This window comes from Chionomys nivalis, chromosome 6 (assembly GCF_950005125.1).
Source record: "Chionomys nivalis chromosome 6, mChiNiv1.1, whole genome shotgun sequence".
NCBI lineage: Eukaryota > Metazoa > Chordata > Mammalia > Rodentia > Cricetidae > Chionomys > Chionomys nivalis.
In genome coordinates, this window is record NC_080091.1 from 64,927,151 (window position 1) to 64,944,735 (window position 17,585).

Here is a 17,585-nt window from a genome sequence, read left to right on the forward strand (position 1 = left end):
GATTACTAGGCTATACAATCTTACAGCAAACTCCCTGACTCTCCAGCTCTTCTAATGTTTCTGGTCCCTCTTCTGCAATATTTTTTGAGCCCTTATGATGGAGGTGGTTCTTGTATTTTATCTGTTGTTTTTATTGGTTAACTAATAAAGAAAACTGCCTTAGCCCATTTGATAGGCCAAACCTTAGGTGGGTGGAGTAAACAGAAGAGAATGCTGGGAGAAAGAAGCTGAGTCGGGAGTCGCCATGATTCTCCCACTCCAGACAGACGCAGGTTAAGATCCTTTCTAGTAAGCCAGCTCGTGGGGCTACACAAAATATTAAAAATGGGTTAGATCAATGTTGGGCGCCAAATGTGGTGGCGCAAATGAATGTAGACAGATTATATAGATATATACAGCTTTAATAAGGAAATAAACTTACAGGACCACAGGTTCCCGCGGTGTACCGGAAAAGCGGAGCAAAAGAAAAAAGGGCTGCTGGGCTCACGCCCGGCAGATTTATCCGTAAACATTAGCCCGAGGCGAACACGCCCCCAATGGGTGGGGCTATGTCCCTACACCCTTAGTTATTAAATTTGCTTTGTAGATGTATCCATGGATTAGCTCCACAACTCTACATTTTGAACGGCTGTAGTTTTCTGTAATAGTCTCTGTTGCACTGAGAATTTTCTTTGATGAAGGGTGATAACTACACATATTTGGGTATAAGGGCAAAAACAGCAGTATTCAGGGATTATGCTGGTGGCAACTATAGGTCCTCATTCAAATCCATGACTTCACTAGCCCTGGCTAGTTGGTAGGTTTCCATACCAAATATGATTTCCCTCTTATTGATCTGGTCTTAAATCTAATTAGAGAGCTACTGGTTACCACAATGGTATGTACGCCTCTACTGTAACCTTGGCAGGTTGGTATAGTGGGAACCCAACTTTTTAATACTAATTTTTCAAAAAAAAAAAAAAGAAAGTTCACTGCATACATAAGAATTTTACCCCAGATTATAGATAACTCATTATTGTATAGCCTTCTAGTTTTAAAATACTTGCTAAAATTGAAGAGTTAAATGAAAGGAAAAGCCTACACGTCTTCCTATGTCAGAAGCATTCTCTGTGCGAGAGAGCTCTACTGTGAATGCATACAGCAAAACCAAATCCCTTGGGAACTCTGGCAGATACTGTGAGATAAGGAACATTAGGATTAAGTCAGGTGGCATGTGCTACTTTCTGCAAGTTTTAGAGAATATTGATGCTCATATGGATTGCACAGGCCTGAGGAGCTGCACTCTCATCCCGAGAGTCCCAACAGGGCTTAGAACTAGATGGACGCTGGAGTGAGAGGAGACAGCGTCACCAGTAAGAACAAGAATTACTGGCACAGGAACCCTCACAGAGAAAAAAGGTAAGAGCAGTGAGCACCCTTACAAACTGAATGGGGCAAAGGGTAGCCAGTTTTAAAAGGGAAACTAATTCTGTGCAAAGTGTAAACAAAAGCAAAGGGTTCTTTTTCTTTTTTTTTTTTTTAATGAAGTCTGTACAGACTACTCTGGGTCTAGTGATCCACTTCTGTCCTTGATGATAAGAATACTTTTCCTTCCACTGGGAAATTTCACCTTCTGCTTTTAAGAAATAATGTCAAGGTTAGAGCAATGCCCTACCACCTAATGTTTTTAAATAACTGCATGAAGTGCCTTTAATTTAAAATTGTTCAAATGCCAGAGTGGTATAGTTTTGACTCTGTTGGATGGAATCAATTTCTGTATCACATGAAAGCCTTTTGATATTAAATCTGAAAACATTTAGAAGTAAAATAACATTAAGATTAGTTATAAATAATCTAGTAGTGACTGCCTGTGCACCGTTCACAGTGTGGTTTTAGACTTGGTCATTGAAATACTTCCCCTTCCTGATTGTGGAGTAAAGAGAAATATACACATGCATGAGGCATGGGGAAATCTGGGGATGTAGCCCAGCTGGGCATGTTTTCATAGCATGCAGAAAACCCTGGATTAAATGATTATCTGCACCGAATAAACCAGGTGTAGTGGTGCACGCCTGTTATCTGAGCTCTCGGGAGGTACTGAGATCATCAAAGGAGTGAGCAAAGGAAAATATTTCCTGAAGGCCACTTTCTGCTGTCCTTTGTGGTCTTCTGAGTTACAGATAGCACATGCATAGTTTCACAGTGCTATAATATGGCCCTTCAAATACAGCTGTGGATTACACAATGGGAGTTTCTCTTTGGTCAAATAATAACATGTCCAAAAGTCACTGCACACATTTTTTTTGCAGCAGATAATATTTGTCTCCTCCCGCTGTCCTCTCTCCTCACTTATCAGACACAGTTAACATTCTAGGACAATGAATTGTTTCTCTTCCTGCCTTGACTTGCTCTGAATTCACACCTGTTCTTTTCTCTGGAGGGCAGGTCTAGTGTGGTGGGGATGGGCAGTATCAGGCAAACTTCCTCCTTTACTGTCCTCACTTTGAGTGGGTGCCATTCCTTTGAAGCCTAGAGCAGAAAATAACTAGACTCTTGTTGTTTGCCTTAGGAATTCTGGGAGTGTCCTGTGATTGCATGCAGGATAGTCCTGATCAAGGAAAAACATGAGTCTGAAGCCACTAAAAGAAATATATTCTGTAATCTTTCCTCCTTTATGGTTTAATGGTTTTTGTGCATTGTTCATGAACATGTTTGATACTTGGCATGGCTTGCAGAAGCCTATCTTTTGATAAAGCACCTTTGGAATGTTTAAAGAAGAGGAAAAAAAAATCTGCAGTTGTGGGAAGGGGATAGGGCCCAACTGTGCAGTGACAGGGATCTATCTGCCCCAGAATAGTTAAAATCAAAACCTGTCATCTCTAGTCCTCTTTGAATTTCTTAAAATCCTTGGCTCTGACATGGTGGTGCATTTCTATAGCCCCATCCCTCTGGAGGCAGAGGGAGGAGGACTGAAGGTTCCAAACCAGCCTGACCTATGTAACGTGAGTCCATATTAGATAAGAACAACAGATTTCTTCCCTGTGTGGAAGACTATTTTATACCTTTGAGAGCAAAATGAACAGAAGATATAAAAGAATGATATGCACTTATTGAATTGAATAAAGAATTATATAAGCTCATTTGGTTTTGAAGCATAGTTAGAGAAAGGGGTTTTCTGAGATTTGTTTGTTGAGAAAAATATTTAATATAGGTTTACAAATGATGGGGAAAGAGTGAGAGTCAGGTGGGCAGAAGAGGCTGGCAGTTGTACACACACCCAAATAGACCCAGCAGCGGAACCACTGTAACATGTGACAAACATGCCTTTAGTGCAATTATATAATACTTTGATAATATTATACTTTTGTTTTACAGTGTACTGTTTTTACCCATATACTAATATCTTCCTTTATTATCTCAAGATATATATTTCATATGCTAAATTTTCCATCAACATATTCCAATAACTGTATGTAAGGAGAAATGTGCTGTTTTCTCAGTTTATTTTCTTTCTTCCACACAGACATGTTCCTCATGTATTTAGTTGTGGCAATTTTTAACCTCAAGTTACCTTGGATGTGTTGTCTAGTATTTCTAAAACTAAATGCTGAATTGCAAAAATGAAAGAAAAATGAAGTGGGGCTCTCAACACTATAGAGCAAGCTAGTCACTGTTTGTGACACTGATTTCTGGTATACACCAGGATCCTTCCTCTCTGAGAGAACTGGCACTTCTCTAGAATGAAGTCTCAGTTTCCTGACCCTGAGATCCTGAGAAAATTAAACTCAGATTGCTACCGCCTGAGTAACACAGAGTGAACCCTCCCTACATCTAGGGCCTCTGTGAAGAAAGGACAACAGACTGAAAATTACAGAGCAAGCTAGGGCCGGCATATTTGATAGATGATATTTTTACTGCTGACTCCCAGCAAACACCAGACTTTGCTATTGATTGGTATCAGGCCCATCATGACAAAGAAAACTAAATTAGGGTCTCTGCCTCAAAGATTTCATGTTTTTTGTTTGTTTTGGCTTTTTGAGATAGGGTTTCTCTGTACCTTTGGGGCCTTACCTGGAACTTGGTGGCCTCAAACTCACAGAGATCTACCTGTCTCTGCCTCCCCAGTGCTGGGATTAAAGGTGCCACCACCACTCAGCTTTTGTGTTCTAATATATTAGAAATACTTAAATTCAACCAAGTCATACATTGCTACATTGCTATGCTATATAATGATGTCTTGTTACCGATTCTCTTGTAAACACAATTCAATTATTATGGGTCCCCTAGGGCAAAGGAAAAAGTAGCAGCCGCAGATTCAGACTGTGATGGAGCCTGTCCGTCTGGAGTGTGTGCAGGAAGTCTGAAAAGCTCTACAGCGGTTATCATGACTGAATCACATCTGAATGTCCAGCAGAGATAGGTATTAGCTCTCAGTGGAAAGATGGGTGAGTCATACCCAACCCATCCCTGTAAAAAACCCCACCTACTAATAAATGGTAGAAGGTTCTCTCTACTGTAAGTCTGCTTCTGTGACATTGCCTAGCTACCGCAGAATACCTGAAACCATTTGTATTTGGTAGGGTCCCTCTCACTGGGGTTCCTGAGTTCTGTGGTTTATGAACATTGCTTCATACTGTATTTCTGCCATATTTTTACCCTTGTCTTCAACATTAGACTGTAACCCTTTCTGTTTTCTATATCCCCCTGCCTAGAACACGTACTTCCAAGTTCAACAGATTTGTGTTGAATTATTAATTGGTCCAAGCACTGTGCCAGGCAATGAGAAACGGGCATTAAGAATGCATTCCCTGCCAAAGAATAAATAATGAAGTAGAGAGAAAGAGTCAACAACTCAAACATGTGATCCATGCTAATGGAACACAGTTCCAGATGAGAAGAGAAGATAAAGGAATATCCAGGGGAAGAGAGGAGAAGGGATGTTGCCCCAGTGAAACAAGGAAAGGCTATAGTCCTCAGTAGATATGTATGAACTTGAAACAGACTCTGGGAGTTATGAGCAGTACAAATAATATGGGGGTAAAAATGTCTGAAAAAAATATGGAAAGCCTGGATTAAATATACAGAGGTCAAACACACAGAGGTTAGCCTTAGAAAGAACACTGAAAACACTATCGCTAACCATAAGTGAAGTCTCCCACATTGAATACATAATGTTTCTGTGATAGTTTTTACCTCCCTGAAACTGCTTTTGTTGACCCTGGGATCTCTGGTACAGGTCGATGTCTCAGCAGAAATGATCGAGAAGGTCTGGAGACCAACTTGCTCCGGCTTCTCATGGGTGTGTGGACTGGTGATGATGGAACATAGAGATCGTTCACAACCATCTCTCCTTGAAATTGAAAGAACGGGGATGCTGGGGAGCTTTCTAAAAAGCCATTAGTACCATTTCCAGAATGTGTTTCTGATGTTGGATAGTCCACAGAGGGAAGATGTTCAGGGTTTGTGCTAGGAGCCTTGATGGAATTTTCTGATATCAAGTTGACTTTTTCTGTTTGTTCTTCTCCAGCTGTACAATCCACAGTCTTCTGGGTAACCAAAGAATCTATTTTAACATTTACACTACCAAATAAAGAATTCTGTGAAGAATCCACATTCTGGTGTAGTTCTTCTTCTGGAAAGGGCAGGTCACATGGAGGAAGGGATAGCTTATTTTGTGACTTAGGAGACTGACAATTTCCCACACCGAAGGTACTCATTGTAACCGTCTCCACCTGGGTCAGGCCAGGTCTATGAACGCTAATAGAATCAGAAAATTCTGCGCAGGTGTTGCTGCTGGAAGATGGAGGATTCTGATGCTCTTTTGAGGTGTTGCCATTCTTTGCTTTCTGAATGTTTGCATATATTGGGATGTCTTGCATCTTTGAAAAGATCATTTGTAACTGTTTAAGTATCCTCCTACGGTGTCCTGTTGGTGAGATTCCAATCTGGTGTAGCACACTATCATTTATCGATGTGCAGTCCTTCACAGTATAAAAACCAAATTCACGGAAATGTAAGAGGTACTGCTCCAAATTGATGCTCATTAGGAAATCTCTGATGTCCACATTTACTTCACTGACTGAGGACATAATGGTGGCTTCATTACTACCTGAGTATTAAAAAGCAGCACGAGGAGGTATACACGAGGATGTACTTCTTATGCGTTCTTTCCTCTATCACTTTGTAGAATGTTTTTGCAATGCTGTTTTCTGTTCGTATGCTCAAGCCTGAAGAAAAGAAAAACAATTAGGTTAATTTTATTATTATAAAATGTAATATGTATACTGTGTTTGTGTGTGTGTATGTGTGTGTGTGTACTGTATACACAATTTCTTTCAGTAGTGCTTGGATTCAAGCCAAAATCTTCAGACATGCTAAGCAAGCACTTTATCCCTAAGTATCATTCTCAGCCCAGGATACTTTAACTAATAAAGTCTAATTTTGCACAGTATTTACCCAGTGAAAACAGAATAGAAATTAAGACAACTGCCAACTTCTAAGATTGGACTCTTTGGTGGCATTGAAAGCCAATCTCTAGGCTTACAACAAAGCTGCAGGACAAAAATGCTGTGATAATACTAACATTAAAAAAGAAAAAGAAAGAAAATGAGTCTCACAATGCATGCATGTGACAATGTGACGAATTCATGTCCTTAACTGATGAAAACACAATTAAATGATAAGACTGTTCCCAAAGCATTTGTGGAACAGTTTTATACTGTTCCCCAAAACAAAACCAAAAAAAAAAAAAAAAAAAAATAACAACCAAACCAAAACCAAACAAAAAAAACACAAAACTTAAAGGATTCAAAAAAAATAGAATCACACAGCCTGGCAAGATAAATACCTGGCTAATATTTTACATACAGTACAATACAATAACAACTGGGGATAGTCACTCCCTGAATAAAATTCCAGGTGCTACTAGGCAACTTCCCAAGGATTGCCTTCAAATCAAATAGTAAGCAGCCAGTCAGGCACAAGACTAAGAATTAATATTAAATATTCACAGGGTGAACCTCGAAACTCAACCAAGAATAACTAAATCCCCATTAGAGGTATGTACCACTAGTCCTAGAATCAACAGCCTCTTAAAAATCTAATTTATCTCGGTACTGGATATAAGGATGTGTTGATATCTATACTTTATGCTTAAAATAACTATATAAAAGTTATAACATAAATAAAACAAACAAGATAAAATTCCCTAAGCAATTTCCTTTCTGCAGGACGTCTGGAAGCCACAACTGCTATATGCGCTCCAAAGGTCACTGGATAAACTTGGCATGTTCAAGTGAACAAACGTTATAAGCTATTGGCTTGAATTTGTAAAAAGATCGGCAAACAAACACTGTTAAATGCAGAGTTTCCGAGGAGAACACCCACCTTCACTGAGTACAGAAGCAGAAAAGATAAGACAACAGAGAGCAAAGTAGGAAATGCCTGTGTCAGAGAGGGTTTGGGGAAGGGAGCTAACCCACACTGCCAAAGAAATCACTACCTCGCTATCTTGTAGCTGATTGTGCTTATTTTTTCTTCTTTTCTCCCTCCTCCCCCCACCCCAGGACACTGGCTGGAACTAATTGCTTACAATGTACAAAATAAGAATTCAGATTGCTATAATTTATAAACACAATGAACTGCTTAGTGATTTTAAAGGCTCAGATGCACTGTCCTTTTGGGTAAAATAAATCCCAAATGTCATAGTCATGGTTACCAGCTCTCACAAAAGCCTATAAGTACAAAAAACAATTTTAACAAAACATATACCTATTAAAAGAAAATTTCAGATTTTTCCGTAAGTGGTATTCATCACCCACCTAGTCAGCCACCCAAATCTGATATCCAGACCTGAGCACCCCCGCCAGCCCTTGCCTTATCAAGCACAAAGAGAGAACAGGCAAACTACTGGTTTTATCCTTTGCTATAGACTAAGTTATGGCCTCCACCCCAAAATTCCTATGCTAAAGCCCTCACCTTCCAGGGGACTCAATTCCGAGCCAGAGATCTCTTGGAACTAATTACTTAAATGATGCTGTTCTGATACAATAGGATTAGATCCTTATGAGAAAAACCACAGACTTTGTTATTTCCCTGGAGAGGTCATAACAACCCCACGCAAGCGAGGATGTGGCAAAAAGAGGGTGCTCACAAGACAGAACCAGAATCAGCAAGCCAGCAACTTGACTCAGGCTCTGGACTTTTGAAAAATGCATTTCTGTTGTTGAAGCCACACACTCACACTCTGTGTATTTTGTTATATCAACTGGTCTCACTCACATATTCATCCATTCTCATGGCCTGTGCTGCGTGCGGCCCAGGACCTGATTATAACTTTTGCCTGACTTTCTGACTAAATCCCTCATTGCCTTTGTTAGTGAATTATCAAAGATCATAGTCTCGAAATTGTCAAGCTGAAGTTTCTTATAGTGCCATGACACATGCTAGCCTCTGAAAAACAACAATAACAGTAATAGTAGTAGATTCTACTGGTGCAAGCAGCAAGCATATGCCAAGTGTTATACCTTGTAAGTATTTCCTTGTAGGAAGTCAATCCTGTTAATAATTACTATTACATTCATCAAACTATCTGAAGCAGTCTAATAGAGTCCCTCACTCATTTTAGCTCATTGTTAACTGTTTTCCTCTGAGGCAGAGAGCTCGTTATTTTTGCTCCTTTAGCATATGTTGTATCTGCTTGTCTATGCACCATGTATAGTTCTGAAGATGCAGGTAGTACCTCCTCTATGAAGGTTAACAGTTGGACACCTAAAATAGAACGGATGCCCTTTTCTCCATATGTATCTATGACTAGAGCTTAGAATATGAATTATGGAACTGGACTGTAAGGAATAGAAATGATCAAAAGACATTTATATTGCTAGATTTGTTTGTTGTGTGTGTGTGTGTTCTTGTACACAAAGACTTTCCTTTCACAGAATAAACTTTATTTCCTCGTATTTGAGCCATGGACAGATACAATAGTGATGTACTCAAAACCATCTCTCTGCTATCATTCACTGTCCTAAGTATGGCTACATTGACAATTTGGGGGACCTGAAAGTGGCTCTCCACCCACAGGCCTTGCAGTTCTTTTCACTTGAATACTGTATCTGTCTTTCAATCACCTGACTTTTTAACAGTCTGACTTCAAGGACTGAGCAACCAAGGATGTTCATATGTGTCTATCTTTCCTGAGAGACTTTAGCTCCAAAGTAAGTAATGAAATTCAAAGAGATGGGAATGCTCTTAAATATTAGACAGCAGCAGCCTGTCTGTGCTTTGATTTTCCATGAGGTTACTAGAAGGCAGAGTCTGACTCAATGGCTCTCCAGGGACTGGTGTGGAAATCTGCTAAACAGCAACACTTACAGATAGCAGGACTAGAAATGTCTCCTGACACCCTCCAAACATGATTGGGCTGTGTACTGAAACTTGGTAATTAGAGTTCCAAGTCCTCTACAGCTCCCAAGTCTTCTCTAGACCAACCCACTCAAGTCACACCTTGTCGTTCTTTTCCCGTGAGTGAAAAAATGTTCTTAACACTCTACACGCAAGACGCCACACAAATCTGAAGCCAGACCATGTGCATTCCTTACCTCCTAGAAGCATGAACTCAGGTACAGGTCCAAAATGGTGATTAAGTTTCGTTTTCTGTAAAATGCAAACACTCAGATGTACTCAAGCATTGGTTTAGAGCATGTGCCAGAAGCTACTCCTCTAAAACACGACCTAGTGATCACCCATACTACGCATTCAACTCCATTACAAATTCATGTTCACTATTTATAAGTCCCCACTCTTGATTCCTTTCTATTATTAGAGAAATGGCAGGGCCAGAGTTAAAGTGTAGAGAGGAGTTTAGGGTCCATGGAAGGTGTTCTTATTCCATGTCATAAAAAAAGAACCAGGCTCCTTAGCCCTACTCAGTATGTTCAGTTGCAGCAGAGAGAGCTTTGAGTATAGACTTTGGCCTGCCGTCCTTGACCTGCCACCTAGAAGAATATATACATATGAAATAGAAAGGTAAAAACTAGGGATGAAAACAACATAAGAATGAGCGTGTACGTGTACTTTCACACACACATAGGTTTCGTTTTTATTCTGGCTTTGAAACCATCCTTCCTAACCTCTCTCCACCCTTTAAATGAGTTCCACACCATTTATACAGTGGGGAACTAGATATAGATGGATGTGAAGACAGGAGTTATCCTAATCATTTCTATAATTCCCTAAGGTTCTCAATCTTCCAAGTGCTGAGACCTTTATTAGAGTTTCTAATGTTATAGTGACCCCAAACATAAAATTATTTCATTACTGTTTCATAACTGTAATATTGCTACTGTTATGAGTCCTAATGTAAACATCTGTGTTTTCTTAGGAAAACCCTGTGAAAGGGTCTTTGGACAACCATAGGTTGAGAATTGCTGCCCTAAAAGGTAATTGAAGGAACATGGAGAAGGCAATATTTATCTGTTGTTCTGTAGAGGAAAGAAGGAACAAAGGCTTGTTTCTGTTAGATCTCAAAGACTAAGAGAGTTGCTTCACGCTAGTTAGGCAGTTGAACAAAATATCTTAGGATGGATAATTTAAAACCAATAGGTATACATTGCTCACAGTTGTGGAACACAATAAACCTAGAGGAAGGCACCTGGAGGTGCAGTGTCTGGGGAAGTATGTTACACCCAGGCATGCTCTCCAATCTGGCAGAAGAGCAAAAGAGATAAGAAGTTCGCTCTTTCCATTTTATAAACTCATTAATCTCATCCAAAAATTCTCCACTGCTGTGAGTTAACCACCTCCCAAAGGGCCCACCTTTAAAGACTGTTACTCTAGGAGATTCTGGTTTCACATACGATCTGAGAGGATGTACACACTCAGACCATAGTCTTAGCCATATTCTGACCATTCCTTGGGCAACTTTGGTATAAAAGCAGAAAGTCTAAACCAAAGTGACATGGATCGAATAATGGGTCCCCACCTACAAACCTTGTGCATGTGGGTATGTAGTGTCTCTATTCTTTAGCTTCCTAAACAGGAAAATGGGTATAAAGTAGTTCCTGTACCTCCCATGTAGGGCTGGAGTAAGAAGTGAATGTCTCAATACATTTGAATTATTTAGAACACCAACTAAGACACATGAATGAAGTCAGAGTTTCCCATTATTATTTTCCCATAATACATTCTGTCAATTTGTTGATCACCTTCTAAAGCTTCCCAATAAATGGCAATCAAAGTAGTTGTTTACAAACATCCTACAGCATGAGTTGAGGAATGGTACAAATGACGGGTGTTATAAACATGACTGTGCGCATGACCATGCTATCCTGATTTACATAATGAGGAAGCACACAGAAGGGGAACACCACTTAGACTCATATGATATAAGCCTGACCTATGTGTCACCTAGTAAACAATTTTGTCATCTTACCATGCTCTATCCTGAACCCAACTCCAGCTCCTCAATTGCCTGCTGTCACCACTCAATCCACCATCTTATTTACCTTCAACTATGACAATAGGTCCCTGGACCAGTATCCATAGCTTTCTTGGCTCCCTCCCTGCACACACACCAGATTCTCAATCCCTGAAGCTTTACGGTTAATTTTGTAAAACAAGCCACATCATAAACACTTCCCACAACTTTCCAAATTCACATTCCCTGGTTTTCTGGCTCCAGTGACAGCTACCAATTGGCCTCAGTCTGTACCTAACATAGACCTTTTTCTCCCTCACTTCCATCTCGTTCAATCACAAGCACATTGTGGAATATTAGTTGAAGATATGTTACGTTTGTTTATGCTGTGGAATATTTGTTTAATGATGCAAAGATGTGTTGCATTCATTTATGTTGCATTTGTTTAACTGTGAAGCTGTGTTACTTTACCTGTCTAAACCATCTGATTGCTCTAATAAACATCCGAATGGCCAATAGCTAGGCAGAAGAAAGTATAGGCAGGGCTGGCAGACAGAGAGAATAAACAGGAGAAGAAATCTGGGAAGAGAGATGGGGAGCAAGAAAAGGAGAAGAGAGGATATCAGGGCCCAGCCAACCAGTTACACAACAAACCATGGTGTAAGAAGTAAAGAAAGATAGACAGAATACAAAAGGAAAAAAGCCCAGAGGCAAAAGTTAGATGGGATAATATTAATTTAAAAAACAAAACAAAACAAAACAAAAAAAAAACCTGGCTAGAAACAAGCCAAGCTAAGGCCTGCTTGGCATTTATAAGTAACAATAAGACTCCATACATTTATTTGGTAGCTGGGTAGTGGACCCCCAAAGACCAAAGAGTGAAAATACCAACTATACCAGTGCATTCTCCACATTCCCATAGTTCATGGCTCGCGCCCTAAATTGTAAGGTCTCATCAAACGTGCTCCTTCTCAAGGATGACTTCCTCCACCTCTACACTGCTAAGCATGCCTTGCTATTCAACACTCTTTACTATTACCTTAACTATGCCCAATTCATTTTAATTAGTACTTGACACCTCTTATCAAGTCAGGATGGCAGGTAGGAAGTACTCATTGTTTGAAAATTCAGCCTTCCTAAGTCAGCAAGCTAGTAAGGAGCAGAGCCAGAACAGATTCAAATTCGTTCAATCCATCAAATCTTTAAGAGGTCTTCAGGTTAGGAATCAAATACAGTAGAAAATCAGTGGGGGTCATTCCAAATCATCTGCTGGGCACCTACAACCTCTCCTCCTGCCTCATGTAAGAAAAACCAGGCCACTGAAGCCCTCTTTTCTTCTTCACCTGTCTGCACCCTTTCCCTGAGGATCATCGTGTATGTCTTTGAACCAGGAAAGAAAACAAATAACACCTTTGGTTTGTACCTCAGCCACTTCATTAAATACAAGGGCACTGCATGCTCAGTCAGTCAGGCAAGCTCTGGAATCACCTTGGTTGATTCTAATTCCTTAAGGGAGAGGATAAAAGCGTTTGTAGAATTGAACTTCAGTATATCGTTAATCCATTAAAGAAAGACATTATTTTAACTCTAGGTGAGTGAGATACTGCTGCAATTTTAACAAATTAATGAGCTTAATACTCATAAGTTCACCTGATTAAGAGAAACTTTTGAAAATAGCTATGAAATGGGAGCTACTAAGTGGATAATGTAACCTTTAATGTCCTACAAGATGTCGTACAGAGTCTAATAACAATAGATGATTATTGTTTTCCAGAACAGTAGTTCCCAGTAGATTAGTACTGTCTCCCGGGGTTAGAGACAAAGGATGCTAGAAACTATTTCTACTCAGCTCAATAACTGAGTAGCAGAGACAAGAGAGGTGATGCAATATATCCTACCATGGTACCAATTTTCACTCCCTACAACAAATCAGTCCCCATATGTTGTGGGAACAATAGATGGTCAAAAGAAAAGTGTTTCTGCCCTCAATGTGCCAGCAAATGAGGACACATAGCTTATTCCTTGGAAGATGAAAAGGCATCAAGAGGATGCTGCACCAAATAGTTTACACCAGAGTGCAATGCAGTTCCCTCTGCTTTGGTGAAGAATAGTCATAAGCAATGGGCATCGTGTTCTTTGCGCACAAAGATAACTCCATTGTTTAAAACTGAAATATTAACTCCAAGTATCCAAAAAGACAACACATTCAACAATCTTTGTTCCCCACAACAAAGCACAAGAGAAAGTGATGGTGAGAATTTATTTTTCATTTTACTCAATTCCATATGTAAATCAGACTAGGAAGTTGAAAGTCTAAACTAAAACTCCTTTACTGTCAGAGCCTTATATATTTGGCCATGAGTCAAAAGCTGATCACTTGGCATCCCTCTCCACTACCATCTCTTTACCTACCCTAGTATATGGCAAAATTAAACTCCTTATAGGAAGACAAGTCCCTCAATCTGATCATCTTTCTGAAATGTGGTCACCCACAGGCTATGATCTGCTCATCCCTATGACCTTAATTTAAACGACTACCCCACCCCATTTCTCCAGACACATTCATCCTCGTTCCTTTTTCCTAGGATTTATACTGTTAACAACAACCCATGGTTCTGAATCATCTGTGTAGGGTCCTTTGTTATTCTTGTAGCTCTCTTGGGAAACAAGTCCAAGACCCAAGGCAAAATAGGAGATAACAGTGAAGCAAAAATTCTAGGGTAGGATTCCAGAACTATTCTGGTTAATCAAATGATAGAAAGGTGAGTGCCATATTGTTCTTCTCATTGGTGTCCCATGCATGATCACTCGAGATTCACTAAAGTAGTGGTTCCCCACCTTCCCAGTGCTGAGACTCTTTATATACATTTCCTCATGCTGTGGTGACCCATAACCATAAAGTTATTAAATTGCCACTTTATAACTGTAATTTTGCTACTGTTATGAATCATAATGTAAATATCTAATATGTATCCCCAAAGGGGCTGCAATTCATAGGTTGAGGAGCATTGTAGGAAAGAGTGCTTAAATTACTATATTCCATACTTTGTAAGCTCAAATCTTATACTACAGAACTCTTAGGTTGATCATGGGTGTAGGAGACCATATAGCTTTTTAAATAAAAAAAACCTCAGTTCATTTACACATTAATTGCCTAAAAGATTTAACAGCCAATAACAAGTTAATGGAAGAAACTTTGATCGCATTTTATACAGCAATGGTAATATACAATTTAGTAACAGTTATTTTGCACCTACCCTTGCAAAAAAAAAAAAGTTTATGGGTAACTGTGGTAAAATTTGCTCAGCAAAATAGTCAGCCAAAGTCAAACAATTAAGAACCAAAACCTCTCCAGTGACAAAACAAGCAAGCAGTGGTCAGAGTAAGGAAACAGCTGGACAGCAAGAGCAAGGGATGACACAAAAGACTCCATTTCCAATGAGAACAAAAGGAGCAGCCCAGTGTATGAAGGCAGATGAAGGTGATAATGAAATGTGCATACAAGTGATGGAAAAAAAAAAACCATGCTGTCCAAGAATAGGGACTTAAGTTCTGGTCTCCAGTACCCATGAAACTTACCAGGTGGAATTAGAAGCCTTCCCATAATCTCAGCATTCAGTAGACAGAAGACAGGGGAGCCTGAGGTCAGACTGGTTAGTTAGAGTAGCAGAAGGTGCCAGCTCCGGGTTCAAAGGAAAGACCCCCACATGAATTAATAAGGTAGAAAAGGATTGGGTCTCTCTGTTTACCCTCAGATTGCCACATGCATGTGCACGCACACATCTGCACATACATACAAACATGTATACACACCTGGATGCATAGCACATACAGATGCACACAGAGAAAGAAAGAAAACTCTATCACAAAGTTGAGTCTTTACCACTTTGTGCCAAGTAAAATAAACCAGTCATAGAAAGGAAATTACCATATAAACACATTTTTACCTAAAGTTACTGAAGTCATAGCAATCAAGAGTAAACTGACGAACACCAAAGAGGGGTAGAGAAGTAGGGAGCCGTTTAATGGGCATAATAATTCAGTTTTTGCAAGAGGAAAATGTTGTGTAAATCTGTTCTACAGGAATGTAAGCAGGCTTAACACTTATCAACAGTACACTTACAAAATGGTTAAGACGCTAATTTGATAGAGCAGACAGGGGAGAGGAAACACAATGAACTCTGTGTACATGTTATTCTCCTCCTTTGACAGTTCAGTCTTCAAAGTGCAGTACTATCAGTCCATGAGCTTTTCCTGCTCCATCTGCCCTTAATCCCTTATTAATTCCACCCACACTAGATTCCAATCCAGACTTCTCCACTTTTTGATTTGTTTTATTTATCTATTCTCTCTTTCCCCTCTCCCCATCCATTCCTCCTCTCTTCACTCCCCTTATTTCTGGTGTATGTGTGCGTACATGCACGCATGCACACGTGTGAATGCATGCATGTGTTTCCACTGCTGTGCTGCATATATATATATATATATATATATATATATATATATATATATATACCCCAGGCTTGCAAGCTGAGGAGTTTCTGGGGGTGGAGGGTGATCAGTACTTCACCTCCTACATAGCAGTAGGTGTTCTGGGATTATCAGGAACCACTGAGCTGATCATTTTATGTGGGCTCCCAGGATTGAGTTCAGGTCATCATTCTTGCAAGGATAGTACTTTTACCCACTGAGGCATCTCCCTGACATAGGTTTTTCTACATTTTAACTGGGTATCTTTATAATATCATTTAAGTTCCCTGAAACTTAAGAGCCCTTACTTCTAAGATTAGGAAAATATATCTATTCTCTTACAGAATTGTCAATAAATAAGTACAGAGAAAAGAATGTATACATATGGATATACATACATAGAGGCACACACACGCACGTGTGCACACATACACAGATAGATAGATAGATAGATAGATAGATAGATAGATAGATAGATAGACATAAATATATGTACACATAGACCTAATATAAACTGAAATCATATGTTGAGTGCTAGCTATTATTAATTCATCTAACTAATCAATATTACACTTAATTATATCATATAATATAAATGTATTAGATTTGAGTGCTAACTCTTTGGCCTACACGGTAATATCACCTTTCTTTAAAAGAGGACCGTAAATTATTTTTCTAATAAACCTACAAAGTACTTAATTAGTAGTAAGCACAGCTTTATTAACCTAGTGAGACACAGACACGATTAGTGTTTTGAGACTAGAAGGCTTTAGACTTAGAACACAGGCCACAATGATTACCAGAGGTCCCAGCTGTGCTGCCCACAACCTTTGTGGACTTCAACAATGTCTTTCTCTCCTGAGTCTCACTGTTGTCTTCGAATAGGCAGGGAAGATAATAATGCATGCCCCCCAAGGCTGTTTCAAGGGGGTATGCTTTGGATATGTGCATAGCCCTTTGAATGGTTTCTGGAAAACAGCAAACATTTTAGTCATTAGCCGCTAGTGGCAAAATAAGGGAAACTTGATCTTCCAATAGCCAGATTCTCAGCCAAAGCATTTGGCTTTTGGCTCAAGGGAAAAGATTATTCTGAGATATTTTTATTTTACTTAGTGTGTATTCAGAAAAACCCAACTCTACAATCTAGAATTTAGTGTCTTTGTCAAAGTCAGGGAAACCAACACCTTTACTTAGTATGAGGTGTTATTGCACTGTCCCATGCCCAACTCCTGCCTCCGTGTGTTTTCGATAGGATCTTAATAGTTAAGTGCTGGATCATCTCCTTGGTCACAGTGTATCTCTCAAAGTTCCCATCTATATTTAAGTTAATTAGTTGAGGTTTGAAATTTCCTTTAAATTCTATTGGAGAAATCTTTCAAGTAAAGTCATGATTTGGAGCAAGCAAAGAAAGCGTTTATCTTCCCCAGTTTTCGTGAGGAACGACAAGCTGAGGCCACAGGTCACTGTAGTGGATGCTCACCCATGTGCTCCGATGCCTAGATCTGCTTCTATTGGAAACAGGCCCTTTCCTGGCCCTAAGAGTCTGCAGCACATCTGTAGCTGAACCTAAGGCTTTCAAAATGTTGAACCGAGAGGCAGGCAGGTTTAAACACAGCTTTAATGTTCAATTCAGGCAAAAACTGAAACAATATTACAGCTCAGTAAAAGCCCTTTAAATGTAGAGTTACCATATAAGCACACTTTTTAATGTGCATTGCAT

At 39.5% G+C, this 17,585-nt stretch overlaps 1 protein-coding gene across 5 annotated transcripts in view; it reads right to left on the reverse strand.

Annotated features, from left to right (window-relative positions):
• Positions 1-17,585, reverse strand: part of Arap2 (ArfGAP with RhoGAP domain, ankyrin repeat and PH domain 2) — a 169,904-nt gene that overhangs the window by 148,310 nt on the left and 4,009 nt on the right. For 3 of the 5 annotated variants that reach the window (XM_057771585.1, XM_057771581.1, XM_057771584.1), the window contains exon 2: positions 5,173-6,206. In XM_057771585.1, coding sequence (XP_057627568.1) covers positions 5,173-6,068 — 896 coding nt within the window. In that variant the 5' untranslated portion in view covers positions 6,069-6,206. Of the gene's footprint in view, positions 1-5,172; positions 6,207-9,578; positions 9,634-17,585 lie in introns of all 5 variants that reach the window. The other 2 variants (XM_057771582.1, XM_057771583.1) reach the window with 1 other exon arrangement.